At 36.5% G+C, this 16,412-nt stretch overlaps 1 protein-coding gene across 4 annotated transcripts in view; it reads left to right on the top strand.

Moving 5' to 3' along the window:
* Positions 1 to 395: 395 nt before the first annotated feature.
* MTMR2 (myotubularin related protein 2) overlaps positions 396 to 16,412 on the top strand; it is a 108,341-nt gene continuing 92,324 nt past the window's right edge. Inside the window, exons 1-3 of one of the 4 annotated variants that reach the window (XM_067750758.1) lie at positions 578 to 640; positions 1,792 to 1,868; positions 9,079 to 9,149. Coding sequence is in view for 1 of the 4 variants with exons in the window: in XM_067750762.1 (XP_067606863.1) it covers positions 561 to 640 (80 nt within the window). In the remaining 3 variants the exon portion in view is untranslated. Of the gene's footprint in view, positions 641 to 1,791; positions 1,869 to 9,078; positions 9,150 to 16,412 lie in introns of all 4 variants that reach the window. The other 3 variants (XM_067750763.1, XM_067750756.1, XM_067750762.1) reach the window with 3 other exon arrangements.

Genomic DNA, 16,412 nt, shown 5'->3' with positions numbered 1-16,412 from the left:
CCTCATTCCCCAAGTCCCTCTGCCCCCTCATCCTGTTTGCCCACGTTCCTTTATTACTCTGTCCTCCCACTTTCCCTGACCTCCACATTCCTGTCACAATCTTCCCCGTCCTTAAGGTCCTTGTCTCTTTCTTCTCTTGAGACGCTCGTTCGTAACATTCCCTGTTTCCTCTCTCTTATTTTTAAAATGTCCCCTCCTTCCGCAGCCCTGGTCCCTCCTGCTTCACGGAATCCCCTCCCCTCCGGTGCTGCCCCCTCACTTTCCCATCGACCAGCGGAGGCACGGCGGACACAGCTGGCGCGGCGCGTGGGGGCGCTGGGGGGTCACAGCGTGCGTGGCGCGTGGGGGGCGGGCGTCTGAGGGCGCCGCGGGGTCCTCCGGCTCCCCGGCAGCCCCCGCGCGCGGTGCAAGCTGGGGGAACATGGCCGCTTCCGGTCTCCCTCCTGGGCCGGCGCGGGCCTGACCGCGGCCCCTGCCAGTCGCACTCCGCCCTCCGTTTCTCCAGCCCGGCAGTCGCGGAGGTCGCTGCAGGCTTTCTCTCCCGCTGCCTCCGCCGCGCCATGGAGAAGAGCTCGAGTTGCGAGAGTCTTGGCTCCCAGCCGGCAGTAGCACGGCCACCCAGCGTGGATTCCCTGTCCAGGTAACCGGGACGCCCAGGGCCTTGCCCAGCGTCCGAGGGGGATGAAGAGGGGCCGGGGCCTCGCTGGATGGTGCCCCAGCTCGCCGCCTCTGGTTCCAGAAGACTGCGCCGGAATTCCTTCCCTAGGACTGGGAACGTCTTCTTTCTCCCTCTCTGGGGGTTAGAGGCTGGGAAAGAGGAGGTTAAAACTCACTGCTTCTCTTTCGGCTCCTCTACCTTTTGTATTCCGAGGTCGTTTTATCCGCGGTTGGGGAAGCCCCGGTTCATTACATTCTCTAATCTTTCATTACTTCTTAATTCATTTTTTGTATAGCTCTTCCCCCATTTCCTCCCTGCCTTTCTCTCTTGACCACTCTTTCCAGAATCATCCTCCAGTGTTTTCTCCATTCGTCTTTAAGTCTTTGCTTTTTGGTTTCTTGCCGACTCTTTCGTCTCTTTCCCTTCGCTTCACTTATTTCTTTTACTATTTTCCTTACATTCTGATCTCCACCCCCGCCCCCCCCCCCCTTTGCTTTAAAATGTAAGTAAAAATACCCATCACTGTGCTTCTCTGGTCTGAATCTTGCAGCTGAAAGTCATTATTCCCGAGTAACTAATGAGTGGTAGTTTTCTTCCTTCTTGGGCTACCGGTTCTCCAGGTTATTTCTCTTGTACCAGATGGGATTTTGAGGAGGACTTTACTATGCAGCTTTGCAGAGAGCTGTTGTGAATGTTAACTACACGTGTTTCAGACGCAGTTTTTTCCTTTGGTTTTAAAATAATGATTTAAAATTTTATTAAGAAATAATTGGAAGACCTGTATTTGTTATATGGCCACAATGAAATCAGGTTCTTTTCCATTGAAAAATAGTCTAGTTGTTATTAGAGAGTTATTAGATACTAAACCGCTGTGAAAACACTATTTTCATTTTTTCCTGTGAATAAATTGAAGTTGCTCTGTGTCTTCTAATTCACTTTGGATTCTGCTAGATATGGGTGATACTGCCATTTTTTTTCCTGTGGCTGTTCGGGACCTCATTGGGAAATCATTAGCTGATCCCACCGTTCTAAATTAGATTCTCCTAAATGCGTTCATAGCAACCTGCCCACACTGTTTTCAGAGTCCTTAACAAGCACAGTGTAATTGTTGGTTTAATTGTCTTCTCTACTAGGCTGTAAGCTACTTGAGGACAAGGATCGTATTCATCTTCATATCACCAGCATTAAACAGAGACCCTGCCTGTCAGAGGTGCTTAATAAATGTTTTTTTTTTAATTTGTATATTGAGTTATCCAGGAGAGAAGAATTTTTCTTTGTGTTTGATTATGTACAGTGTACATTTGTTTTAAGTATTTTTTAAGTTTATGTTTATTACTTGGAAATTTAGAAAGCTGGGGATTTACACTCAGCTGTAAAATCATTCAGAAAACAGGTTGGAAAATTACAATTTTATGGGAGAATTACGAATGACAACTATGGCTCAGGATAAAATGTAAAGAACAAAAATGAGGCAACTAGTAATCTCATCCAAGGGAGAGGATTTGGAACCACAGGAGGTAGCATAGTGTTGTTAGAAAGAAAGTACTGGAAGTCAGGAGGCTCAGGCTCTTTTAAAGTCCTAGGCTCAGCTAGTGATTTGGCCTGTATCATTTAACCTTTCCAGTCTGCAGTTTTTTCATCTTTTGAAATAAGGGGGTTGATCTAGAAAACCTGTAAGGTCCTTTGGAGCTCTAAAATTCTTTATCTTAATGATAATACTTGATGATAATAACCTTTGTTATGAATTTTTGCAATTACACTAAATAAATGTCTGTTAGTATTACAAACTAATGTACCTACCTGTGCCACTTAAGCACAATTATTTTCTAAAAAAAAAAAAAAAAGTCCAGCAACTTTAAAGTTTATATATATACACATTTTTAACTTCTTAATGAAACATTATGTTACATATGAATTTGAGAAAATTAAGAACTCCTTGAATTTTGACTAGAGTATGTTAGCTTCATCCCCTCCAGACAAAAATATAAGTATGACTCTACTTCCACAGGAAAATGCCAGCTTTTATTCCTCTTCTCTAGAAGGTGGAAAAATAACATTTGATTGTCTACTGTATACAGTCCACCCTGCTAAATTCTTTCATATCTTTTATTTCATGAATCATTACACCTGTTTGTGGTATTCTCTTTAATCAACATTATAGAAAAGCTGCATTGTAGACACTTGTTAGAAAGCCTAATTTTAAACTTAATTTAGGGTAACAGTCACAGATGATTCTAGTACATGGGGGATGGGGGTGGACAACTGTGGTTATAAAAGCAATGTTAAGTGGCTACCCAGATTAAGTTTATTACTTTTGTTAGCCTATAATAAAGCAAAATATTGGTGTTTGAACTGTATTATCTCAGCCTTTTGCAGAAATCTCACCCTTAAATTGTAGTTATGCTTTTGTTTTATACAATTAGGAAATTTTCATTTTCAAATTTTCAATTAGGAAATTGCCTTGTGAAATTGTTTTGATATCTCCTGTAGAATAATAGTTAATAATACTGTTCAGTGTGTTACAGATTGTCTTTTACACATTTGATTAACAAATTTCTGCTGAGTTTAGTTCCAAGGAAAATTGTTTATGCAAAAAATTATATTTCCTATTTGTTTGAAAATGGAAACTATTAATGCCTCTTCAATTTGGCAAAAGACTTGTCAGATTTATAACTGAAGTTGGTAATATACTCATCTTTAATTTCTTCAAGTACTTCTGTTAGATGAATTCATTTTAAATATTATGTTTAAATGTGTTAATTTGTAAAATGTTTTACACTGTTCTGGGAAGTAGGAAGAATATAAATCTGAAAAATAGTACTGTAACCTATGTGGTTGCCCATTGTTTTTTGGAAAATGACACACTCCATTTAAGTTGGGTGACTAGCTCTTGTGGGATCTGTAGTTCACACTAAGCATATATTGAATCTTGATATTTATATATCTACTGCCTATGTATGTATCTATAAATCTGTAGTCAGCTCAGAATTGCCGTTGCTCTGGCTTTGCCTTCTAGGTCATCATAGGCCTGATATCTTTGGTCACAGAAGAACAGTTTCATTCTTAATATGATATTCACGTAGCAGTTTCCTAATCAGCTGTATATGATTAGGAATTACATCGTCTTGCATCCTTAAAAAAAGTAATTTTCTTTGGTGAGTCCTGCTTGGTATTGTGTACTTCAGTGAGCTGTTCAGCAGCTCTTGTATATCCTGCTATTGTCCATTCATCACACATGTTCTGCCCCACAGAGAGAAAGAGTTGTGAAAAAATTCACTTCAGCACACTGTTTATCTGGCTGTATTCCATAATTTTCTTCTTGTTGGTTTTGCTCTGATTCTTGTGTAGGATATTGATAAAACAACACTGTAGGCTGGATATGGTAGCTAGGGTAGGCCTGAGCCTTAGAATTGTAGAAGTTATACAGCAGAATTTGATACTATATTGGTACTATTCTGCCTTCTTAGTCTGGTTTTCCATTTTGTACACTGTTATAAAATGTACTGCTTAAGTGAGTTTCTTTGATTACTTTTTACAGTGCATAATCACATGCTAATATATCTGGTGCTGAATATGTGCCCAGTGAATGATTGAATAAAGAAATGTTGACTGAATGTTCACCCCACTTGTCTTATTTGCTGTTTCTATTCAAAGAATTAAAAAGGGTTTTCTTATGTGGATTTGGCCTGTAAAGTCACAACTTCAGGTTCAAGCTGGGAAGTTACCCTTGCATGAAGCCTCTTGACACCCTGAGCTATTTTATTGGCTGCATTATCTTTTCTGTGCCCACTCCTGCATGTCTTCACAACATTGTTTCCTTAGCCTACCGGATTTTCCATCTGTCTTGATTACTTTGGTCTCTTTCTCTCTAATTTATTTTTTCAGTCATTTTATTTAATGTATATTTCTTTCATCCTATATATATATATCCTCATTTTCTAATTACTCTGGGTACCACTTGTTTGTCTCAGATGATTTTGGGTTATCAGTTGATTTCTAGTCTGTACAGTCGTTAGTATTTATGAGCATTCTGTATTTACGTTTAACTTAGATTAAAAAAAATCAGAGGGGAGGTGCACATAATGTAATCAAAAAAGTAGCTCCAACTAATTAGATTTTTGAATTGCGTGTCTTCCTTAAAATTATCATCATTTGAAAACAGTAGATCCTGGATTTCTGTTTCTATGAGTTTTGATGGTACTTACAGCCTGAAGAGGTAGGAGAGTTTTTAAGATTTCTAAAATACATTTTGTCATAAGGTCTCATTTCTAGTTTCAGCCCCAAGGTTACTTAGAGGTGATGTAAGTAGGAAATATCCTTTTAGGTTGTTTTTTCAGTAGTGGTGATGGATTTGTATCCAATCACACATTCTTACCAATACTCCTTTTGACTCTTGGCATGTCTTCTGAGGCAGCTGGCCTGATTGGTGGTAGAAACTATAGCTACAGAACAAAGTGAAGCTAATAGGTTGAATCTCCAACCTTGGCCTTGTTATTAACACCTTGCATCAGACATTGAACATTTTGGTAGCCTAAAAATTACTTATTTTGGGTTTCATTATAACAGGACCCTAAAAGAACCTTAAAGTTCTGTTAGATAAGATCCAATATTCTTGTGAACTAATCAGTAATTGTATATATCTTTCTGGAAGAACATTTAAATTACTTACCAATCAAAAGTATACAAGTTAATACTAAGGCTGAGAGTGGGTCCTGTGTATGTTTTATTCTTTCTTCCTTATGCTATCATCAATAGTCTTCTATTAATATAGGTGAGTAGTTCCAGGACAGTAGCATCAGCATCCCTTGGGAATTTGTTAAAATACAGATTTCCTGGGCCTACCTCAAGTCTAACTGAATCAAAAGCTTTGGGGGTGGAGACCGCAGTTTGTATTTTAATAAGACCTCCAGGTGATCCTGATGCATGCTGAAGTTTGAGAACCATTGTCTTGGGTCTTTTCCTGATTGTTGCCTAGTAACTCCATCAATATTAGTTGAAATGGACTAGATTAAGGTCTGTGTTAGAACTACTATAAGCCTGTTACTTAGCACTTTTGTAAAAATACTGACTGAAGTAGTGAGAGGTAAAAGTCATCTCTTGTGGATTTATTGTATCTCGCTTTTTGGAAATTGCCTGAGCTTTTTTCTTTCGTAGCTACAAGAAAGAACACCAAATCAAGAATATATGTTTTAGGGTTTTCTTAAAAATAGATCCTTGGTGAGATGCATTAGTGGTAACATACATATTAAAAAAGTATTATAAAGAATTCCAGGAGGCCATCACCTGAACCAATAAAGGATTATGTCCAAGGGAAGGAAATAACCCAGATACAGATGTTCAGTAAGCAGTGAGTTTATTTTGGAAAGCTGCCAGTTAATGCTATTGTATTCAAATTCATCAGGGACAAAGGTTGCATGTGATTCAGGACTTGACCATTCTCTAGATTAGTATAGAATATTTTCTCTTTTTAAAGGAAGTTAGTTTTGAATAGGTAAAGCACTTGCCATCTCTGGGCCTACTCTATAATTTAGTTAAATCAGTGGGTAGGATTAAAACTATTGAGAGGTGATATGGATAGGGAGTGATCTTATAAGCCTGCATTCCACAGGAAGTCAGGTTAAAAGCGGAACTATATAAAATGAAAAGATTGATACAAGGTTCTTAAAATTAAAGGGACTAGAGAAGATGCCCTCTTAATGAAAATAATAACCTCAATTCCCTTTCTTGTAGCTTTATTACACAGAACTGATTGTGCTTATCCCTCTTAATGTGTTTCTCTACACGTACCAATGTTGTCATCACTATAGACCACTAATGAGCAAGCTTCACAATTCTTCTGGCCAAGTACATAGTACCCATGCAGTAATTGCTGATGAACTTTCCTTCTTTCAAAGACTCTTTACTGGATGTGATTAACTCTTGACCTCTTTAAGTACTTCTTAGTCTAGATTAAATAAGGGCAAATGCTATGTTTTCAATATAATAAAAATTAACTTTTAAAATGTTTCAACCTATACACTTCAAAAAACCTAAATACACTTACTTGGAAAACTCTTTATTATTTTTTTAAAGTTAGGATTTAGGTTTAGAGTATAACAGAAAATCAAACTAACAGTGGCTTAAAACAGATAATTTTGTGTTTTTTTTTCCCCCCACGGTAAAAGCCCGGAGATAGTTAATACAGATCTGATATAGTGGATATAAAGTATCAAGGACACAGACTCTTTCTGACTTAGTGTATGTTACATTCCAGTGTTAGCTCAAAAACTGAAATTGCTATTGCAATGCTTTACCCATTGGATCTTCATTAGTTGAAAGGAAGGAGGAAGGGAAGAAGAGAGGCATGTTCCTCTATGTAAAGAATACTTTTTTTGAAGTCACATACCGCCTTTAAGCTTACATCCAGTTGGCCAGATCATGGTCCCATGGCCATACCTAGCCACAGCGGAGGCTAGGATATGTAGTCTCTTCTGGGAGGCTTTATTCTGAGCTGGACATTGGAGGTCTATCTCTAAGGAATAGGAGAGAATGGGTATTGGAGATAGTCAGCAGCTTCTTCCACGTATACAAATAAATCATCTTAAAGCAAGGAAAATATTTTTCAGTTTGAGTGTACAACACTTAATTTATGCCAAAGGCGTTCTTAGATTTGCCTGCAATGACCATAATAGAAAATGCTTGGAAAGAGATGATATATCATAGCAGACCGAAATAGAGAACTGTATCTTGGAATGCTCTAAACTCTTGAGTTTATAAGCTTTTTACTTTTTTTTGTTTGTATTATCTTGGGCCAGATTTTTATAATCTTAATCTAGGACCATAAAGGGGATAGACTTATTAATTGCCAGGTGATTAAGAGAAAGGCAAATAGAAATCAGATGAGAAATGATCAGCTGTTATTTCATTTGAAGAGCTCAAGGAGTTGCCTGGTAAAGTAGTGGTGGTATGAGGATGATGGCCTACACTGATTACTCCTCTGCAGTTTGGCGTTCATTTCCAAGCCATGTATCTATGTGTTGTATCTCCCCCTAGAATATTGCATCAGGTCTTACTTAGGTATTTTCTCTCCTTTCAGTTCAAAATCTTTGGTCTTCATAAGAGAAATAAAGCAGGCCATTTTGGGTTATGTTAATTTATGAATGCTTTTGCCAGTATCTTATGTTTATTTTTACATCTTCAACCTAAAGGTTTGATTGAAAATTCAGGGAACTCAGTGTTTTATGCATTTTTGTGTCATCTAACTTAAATATTAATATTTTAAGCATGTAATGTCAAACAGAGGAGTTTAATCATTTGGGGATAAGTAGAGGAGGGTAGAAGAGTCTCTTCTGGGTTGATACAGCATTATTCATTGTGCTCATAGGGTTTAATAGGCATGGGTTACAAATGTATCCATCTCCTTAACAGAATTGCCATTACTGAAAACAGCAAGTGAATAGTTGTTCACCTAGGCCTTTGTTAGGAGGTTGTATATTAGCAAAAGGTGTAATAACTTTGGCTGATGATGGGCTAGTGATTATGAGCCTTAATTTTCTTGAGTTGAGCCGGGAAATGCAGCAAATGTCAAAAATAAAATTTTAATATGATATGAATGTCCTCTGTTACTAGTATTGGATAATACTCTTCCATTTTAACCAAAGGCAGTACCTAAAAATATGAACATCTGAGATAAGCTTTGCTTTTCAAGTGGTAGAAAGTTGTTGTAGTAAACAATTAATAGTATTAATATCAACAGTCCCAATAATAATAATATAAATAATAGCACTTAACATTTATTGAGTGCTTACTATATGCTAGGCATAGTGGTAAATCCCTTATATGCATTTTCTCATATAATCCTCATAACTGTATAAAATAAACAGTATTACTGTTTCCATTTTACAGATGAGAAAACTGAAGATTAGGGAGAGCGGTTTGACATTTGAACCCAAGTCATTTTTAACGTCAGAGTCTCTGTGCCGTAATGAGCTCATCATACCTGACGATCTGGTGCCCCAGCTCCAGGGCAAAACTTGGTAGTTAAGGGCAGTCCCAGGGCAGGTCAGTTGGGTTGTTTTGATGAGGAAATGAGTTTCCTTGACCAGCTGTACTGCTGAGCAGGAGAAGGATAAGGTACACAATACATTAGTGAATTCAGAATGTCCATCTTTGGAGAGAATTTTCTCTAGCTTTGAATGTTTTTTCTTCTGACAGAAAACAGGATTTTTTTTTCTTTGCCTGATGATTAAGAGGATAGTATCATTTTCATTCAGAAGAATAGTTTTACATTTTGAACATCAGATAAATAAAAAAGCAAGTAAACATGATGCCTCTTCCCAACCCTCCCTCCCCTGTAGGCTTCACAGAATACTTTAGAATACTTTACTGTAGGGTTCCTTAAATATCTGAATTCCCCTAAGTTCCTTTGTGTTTGTTTACAGTTAATGTGTTAAGAGCCATTGACATTTGAAGATCATCAGAAGTGAAGATAAAACATCTCAAAAATTATAATGTAAGTGAATGGGAAAATGGAAATAAAAAATGGACAGAAGGGAATATTGCCAGCAATATTTCTGCAATTCATATATTACCCCAAATGCAATTTATGCATATGACTAACCAGTAACTTCAAACTTTAGTCCCAATTCCAAGTCCTAGTTCTTAAAATTCTGTTCTCTTCTACCTAGGGAAAATAGCCACTAAGTTTTAGTCATCAGTAATTTTCCATTAGGATTCTTTTGGCTTCCATGTACTGTTTTTTGCTTTTTTCTCCTTAGTACTTTGCACTTTCACAGGGGGTTATGTTGTATTTAAAATTGTACGTGTGTAGAGACTGAGGTCTTCGCTTTCTAGCTGCTGATGTATGTTTTGCACAGTTTTAATTTTACTATCATTCTTTATGTTTCTTGGCAGAACTATGACCAGTAAGCTAGCTAGCCTCCTCCCTGCCTTCCCTTCTGTCTTTACCAGCTCCCTTCCTTCCTTTCTTACTCTCTGTAAGTATTTGTTTAACATAGATTATGTCCTGAACATTGAGCTAGATCCAGAATTCCTAAGACCTTGTTTCTGAAATAAGTTATGTCATCTTGTTATGTCATCTTTTTATACAGTTGGTACATTAGAGATCATGTAGTTAATTTCTCAAGTGTGGCTGAGGCCCGCCTGCACATCTCAGTCACTTGTGGTTCTTGGTGAACACTTAGCTTCCTGGGTTCCAGGCCAGACATTCTGAATCACTGGGAGTGGGCCCAGGAGTCTTTACTTAAAGTGAGAACCCCACCGATCCAGTTACTTTTTGGATTCTAGTACAGCTCTATAAGTTTGCAGTTGAGGGAACGACCTAGAGAAGTTTAATAACTTTACCCAAAGGCACCATAAGTGTTAGAAGGCCAGGAATGGTTGGTGGTGTTTTCTCCAAAGTCATGGAGATATTTAGTGCCAGAAGTGATCTGCTGACTCCTAGACTTCAAGTCACGTTGTGGGTTTTATTAGGCCAGACAGCATATATATATAAAATCATAGGCAGTTCATCACTGTTCCTGAAAAAAGTAACTAAAAAAATAACTGAAGAACATCAACTGTTTGTTTCTTCATCTTTAGTCAGATATATGACTGGTTCTGATTTTGAAATCACTGGGGTTAGGGGAAACCCCTGGTAGTCCAGGAAGAGGAAAAAAACCTTTTATTCCCCCCATGGCACTATCCCTACTTGGTCTTTAAATTTTATGCTTCTGAAAAGGAAGGATCTGATTTCCTTTTTGAATGATGGGTAGCTAGCATAGTGCTTTGCAAATAGTAGGTGCTTGATAAATAGTATGAACAGGTTACTGTTAAAACTTTGTTTTTTTTCCTTTGTATTCTATAAGCTATTATTAGGAGTGGTTTTATTTGCATTGTACAGAAGCTGATACTTTGTATACCATGCCAGAGACCTTAAATAATTGAAGTCATTTATATTTATGATACTCCATTGTTGTAGTTGATATTCACAATATCTCTGAGGGACTAAATTATTCTAAAGTATTTTCTGAACTATATGTATTTGAATTAATTTTAATGTTGTATGTGTTTTATATTGTATTGTGTATGGCATATTGATAGTTACTGAATTGTAACCTTACATTAGTAAATGTCGTTATCCAATTTTCTTTGAAATATTCTGTAATTCTCAAATTAACGACTGAGTTTAACTATAAAATGCTATTACTCAATTTTCCGGAAATTTTGGGACATGTTTTAACTGTAAGATTTTTAAAGACATTTTAAGATCACATATTCATTTCTAATAAGCTGTATTTTTGTAATTTAAAATTTTCTTCCCATGAAATATTTTTGTTTGCTCTTTTTGTAACCACAGACTTAATATTGTAAATATTGTGGTTCTAAAAAGGAGCCTTATCACGCAGTATAATTCCTTCATTGTATTCCTTGATACTTTCTTAGGCCTGTGGTTTTTAGTTCGGATTCTACTTCTTAACTATGACCTTGGATGAGTCCCTTGATTTCTCTGAGCCTGATTCCCTTATCTGGAAAAGGGTAAAATGATACTTGCTGTCCTATTTTTACAGAATCGCTGTGAGACCTAAATATGGTGACTTATGCTGATGACAATAATTTAAAAGAATAGTTAATGCCTGTGTAGTGTGTACCATGTAGTAGGCACTGTTTTAACTATTTTACATATATTCATTTAATTTTCATAACAGTCCCGTGAGGTATAAGAATTATCATTATCCCCACTTTACAGATGAGGAATCTGAGGCACAGAGAGGTTAAGTAACTTCCTTGAGGTCACAACAGGGTGGTAGAACCAGAATTTAGTACCAGGCAATCTAGCCCCAGAGTTGGTAATATGTATGGAAGATAAATGTGTATGAGAGCTCTTTGACATTTGTAAAAGGCTATACTAACGTTAAGTATTATTATTCTAAAAGTACTTTAAAAGAGAGATGTTTTCCTCATCCTTTTTATACAGATAGAGGAAAAAAAGGCAAAAACAAGCAAGAAAAAACAACCAGCTTAATCTGGTAAATAGAGAATAGTATTCAAAATTAAGAAGGGATAAATCACAGAATGATGCCAATACATTAGATTTTTAATTTAACCATTCCAGGCTAGGAAGAGGAAGAGACGTTGAATGCTCTTATTTTCCTACAAAATGTTTTAGTGAGTGCAGGACAAAACAAAATAAAACACCTATTCACTTATATGACTGAAGTTTGTGCAGAAAAGTAATATCTCATTATGCTGATGGGGTCGTTACCAATTAATAGTAATAATTTGTTTTTCTCTGTCTTGGGAAAACAAAATGTCTGTCTAGATAGCCTAAAGAATGGATATGTGACTTCATGGTTTTAATAATGAATTCAGATTTGCATGATGGAATGAGAAAATTACATGCAAGGTCATTTATCAAAGCATGAATTCCCCGTGTGTTTTCTATTGTTTGTCCAGTTAAAAGTGTTTGTTGAGCAAGCATTTACAGAATAGGTCAACTCTCCTCTTTTTAGTGTTTCTGCCCTTATACTTCAATTTGGATGGAAGTGTTCATTTCTGAAAGGAAATGCAATTTCAATGTAGTGTGCTTTGAGCTCTATTTTTTCAACTTTCAGTTTAGTGCCACATTTTTCCCAGCTAAATTGCTAACTTTTCCTCTCTAGGCTACTTATGAATCCATGTGAGTTTTAATTTCAGCTCACATCAGAGTTTGGATCAGGATTTTTGAAGGGGTTCTGAGAAACTCTTTTAAGGAGTTGCTGAGGGTGTTGGGATTGGTGCTGGGACTGAAAGTCCCTCCTCCTGTCCAATTCTCACCCCATTCCCCGTGGACACACTCATTTTGGCTAGAATACTTTGGCTTTTACCTATTTATTTATATTTCCAGATAGGATCTTTGAAGAAATAATACTCTGCAGAAGAAAAACATGTATGTAAACCATTTCTATACAACCTGGTTTTTCACACTTTCTGTTGCATTACCAAGTAATATGCCCTAACTTTTAGTTAGGGAAATGTAGTTGATAGACCTGAAAATAAAATAATACAAATTAAACTGTATCCAAGGTCATGTGTACCTCAGAACCTAGGGATTTTCCAGACTAAGTGCCAACATGCACTGCACCAGCTGTCTCAGAGCTCAGATCTCCTTTGTTTCTCAGAAGAATACAAAATGTAGGCTCTAATCTGTCAATCAGATGCCATGATGGTAAGATCACTTATGTCATCTCTTTTATACTATAGATTGGTTAAGTTAAGAAATTCAGATTTCTGGTGTAGCATTTAAAAAAATAATTACTATAAGCTGTAATTAATTTGTTGGGGGAGTTGTTTTTCTATTTTGGAGATCCTGCAAATATTCTGACAATACGTCTTTTGTATCCTAAGTGCATTATACACACTGCAGGCCCTTTTTTTTTTTTAATAAAATTTCCCAAAGAATGACTAATAGAGCATGAACAGTGCTTATGCACTGTAGTCCATTGTGTAAGTATTGACAGCAAAATTTGCATTTCTAGAAAAGCTCGTTCACAGTCAGAACGTAGAATACATTCTTTAATGTTCTTGGGCAAACATGCTATGTATGTGTTCAGGCCATTACTTACAGGAGAATACTTTTTTGAAAAGAACCTTTTCTTTCCATGGAATACTGAAGAAAAATTGAATTAGCAGTAGGAGTGAAGCAGTTTAAATAAGGCAAGTGATTTAAATCTTATTGTAATGATTATAGTCAGTAATGACTGGAAATAAAAGAAATTAAATCCTCGGGAGGCATTGTTTACTAGGATATATGGAAAGATAGGTGACTTGTTTCTAGGTTGTTTTGAATTAAGAGTGTAAAATGTTGGTATGTTTATCTGCATCCCTAATTTTCAGACACACTTTTTCACTTTTGCTAGAAATGTTTTTATGGGATTTTGAAATGTTACATCAGGAGAACTAAGAGGAGTATAACTATATTTTTGGCATCATTTAGTGCTTGAATTTTATTGTGAAATACCACCAGTGTTGGTGCGATTGACAATAAAGTAATGTTAATTCCATTAACAGTCCAGCAAACCAGCAGAGTCAACGAGGGTCAGTGCTTTGCTAACAGTTACATTGAAAAATACTGGTGATGGAATTGGTTTTGTGATTGAAGCTTTGGGCCAGTCTTCTGCTTGAATCTATCAGAAGTTACACAGGATGCATGTATGCATGTGTGTGAGGGTGTGTGTGTGTGTGTGTGTGTGTGTGTGTGTGTGTTGTGTATAATATGTACATATTTATATGTATTAAAAAATTTTCCCCTTGATATTTGTGCTTAGTATTCAGTGATTCGTCCGTTAACTAAAACTTTTTTTTTACGTTTGAAAGTTTATACGTTTAGTTATCTTAGTCAAATGAAGACATTTTACAGTGTACATCTGAGTGAAAAGTACTTTTAGGGCCAAGGGCTCTGCTTCATTTTAATTTAATTAGTGCGTTCCTTTTTAAAAGGAGACCCTTATTTCTGATTTCATACTGTTTTCCTTTCTGACAAGGGTACTCTTGTATTTCCATGATGCTATTCATTGAACGCTTTCTACCAGTTAAGTATTTAGTACGAATTGCTTTCTACAGGTCATGTTTTTTATCCTTACTATGGTCTTAATAAGATATCATTACCTTATTTTATAAAGAAAGAAATTATGTTAAGTAACTTGCTTGAATTATTTGCTAAGCGGGAAACCAAGTCCTTGTGACCCTGCAGCTCATATTTTCAGCTACTGAGCACTTCTCCATCTGTGCTCTATGCTTTGTGTTCTCTTCTGTGTTTCCATTGCGTCCTTTATAGCCTTTCAGTCCCACATTTTACTATTATGAGATACTTAGATATCCAGCATCTTCCTTAGACCATAAGTCCCTTGAAGAAAATCAATCTGTTTTCAACACTGTCCCCAGTACATGATACATTGGTGATGTCAGTAAATGTCTATGAGAGGGGAGGGTATGAAATAGGAGACTTAGGAAGTTCCTGCCCCGCAAATGGAGGGGAAGAGTGTGAAGAGCCAGAGGGAAGACGGCTAAGAGGCCTTTAGTGGAGGTAGAGATTCTTAGTCTCCATCCTTGAAGGAAGCTGAGGGATACTTTGAGGCATGGGAATATTTGGAATTGATAAGTGACCCCTGCTATCTGGAGACAGATTTTTCTGCCTTTGCAGCATTACCAGGGATGCTTGTAAGTTCACTAGTATTGAGGCAAGAAATACTTTTGTGGTAGGTACAAAAATTCATTTGTTTAGACATAATTGTCATAATTAGCAAGTTTTTAGCCTGATTAATTCTCAGGAATAAGTATAACTTTAAAAAAATCTAACTGAAACAAACAAAAAAATTGAAAAGTGGAGAGTACCTTATTTAATACTATATATTTTGAAAAGCATATAAAGAGTAATTTCTATCTTCCTACCAATGATTAGTTTGTATAACTCTGTTCGCCTAAATGCTACACTTTGACATAGTAGAACTTTTGAGACCGAAAGGGTGGAACCTTGCTCTTAGGAATAGTGTAGCAAGGGAAAAAGATATTCTGTTGCAATAACAACATACCAGTAAATGTGCGGGAAAGACTAAGAGTCAGATGATGGGATTTCTGTTTTGATCTTGTGGTGGAAAGAAAACTGCATCACTCTGACTGAGATAGTGGCAGGACTATTGAAAAATAGTATGATAGTGCTGTCCTGTATTATGCCTCTCTTAGTCACTATAAAGCTAAGTTCAGTTCTTTCATAGGTATGTGTGTATGTTCATTTGGTTATTTTGCGGAGCCAGAAGTTAACATTTAAATAATATTGACTTGATTCCTTTAAATTAGGAATAAAGAGAATAATATAGTTTAGGGTAGAATAAGAAGTGGGTTAAAGAGGGGAGTTCTACTGGGAATGGTTTCCCATTTACAATGGCCATGGCTCTGCAAATTTGGATAAGCACATCTGAGAATGTAAATTGTTTGCATGTTCATATAATCTTTAACTGGTCTTCCAAAGGATTATACAACAGATCAGAATTTAGAATATCACGCAGTTTTATTCTGAGATATTTTGAGCCTCCTGAGAAAAGCAGTCTACATATGAATAAGTATAAAGAATAATTAGTATTAGTAACAAGAGTATTCCACAGTGCTGGTTATATTTTTATCAGTTTTGTAGCTTTTGAGAAAATATTCTCTCTATAACAACTTTATTAATTTCTAAAATGTGTGTTTTATTTATACTTTTTTTTTTGACATAGCACACTTCTCTAAGTACAGACCTTACTGCTCTTGAGGGCAGAAATTGTTTGGCCTACCCTTGAGGTATTATGATTGTTTTTGTTCCGAAGTACACTTACCTTTCCATTATTCTGAACCTTATTAATAACCTGCAGGTTATCCAGGGCCAGGGAATGTTGTATTTATTTATGGCTTAGGTATTTGAACCTTGTCAGTGTTTTTTTATACCTCCATTAAAGGATTTATAGGAACAGAATGATTATAATTTGATACTATTTCTTAATAACAATTCTGATAAAAGGTTTGGGCAGAAAAGTGCCCACACTAATTGAAAATGAATAAAATTTCACGATGTTGCTGCTGTGTGACGGCCTTTTCATAGGGAAAGTTTATGCAGTATACGTAAGAAATAATGTTGACGGAGAAGTCTTTGAATCACATTTTCATATGGGACAATAGTTTATTTCTATGTATGTATGCATGAGTGTGTATAAGAGGGAAGAGTTGGGGGCATTATGACTATCAAGAGCTGAAAGGGATATTAAAA

The sequence above is a fragment of the Pseudorca crassidens genome, chromosome 9 (genome assembly GCF_039906515.1).
Source record: "Pseudorca crassidens isolate mPseCra1 chromosome 9, mPseCra1.hap1, whole genome shotgun sequence".
In the NCBI taxonomy this organism is placed as follows: Eukaryota; Metazoa; Chordata; class Mammalia; order Artiodactyla; family Delphinidae; genus Pseudorca; species Pseudorca crassidens.
The sequence above is the reverse complement of the archived record's forward strand: the minus strand, read 5'-3'. Positions and strand labels throughout refer to the sequence as shown.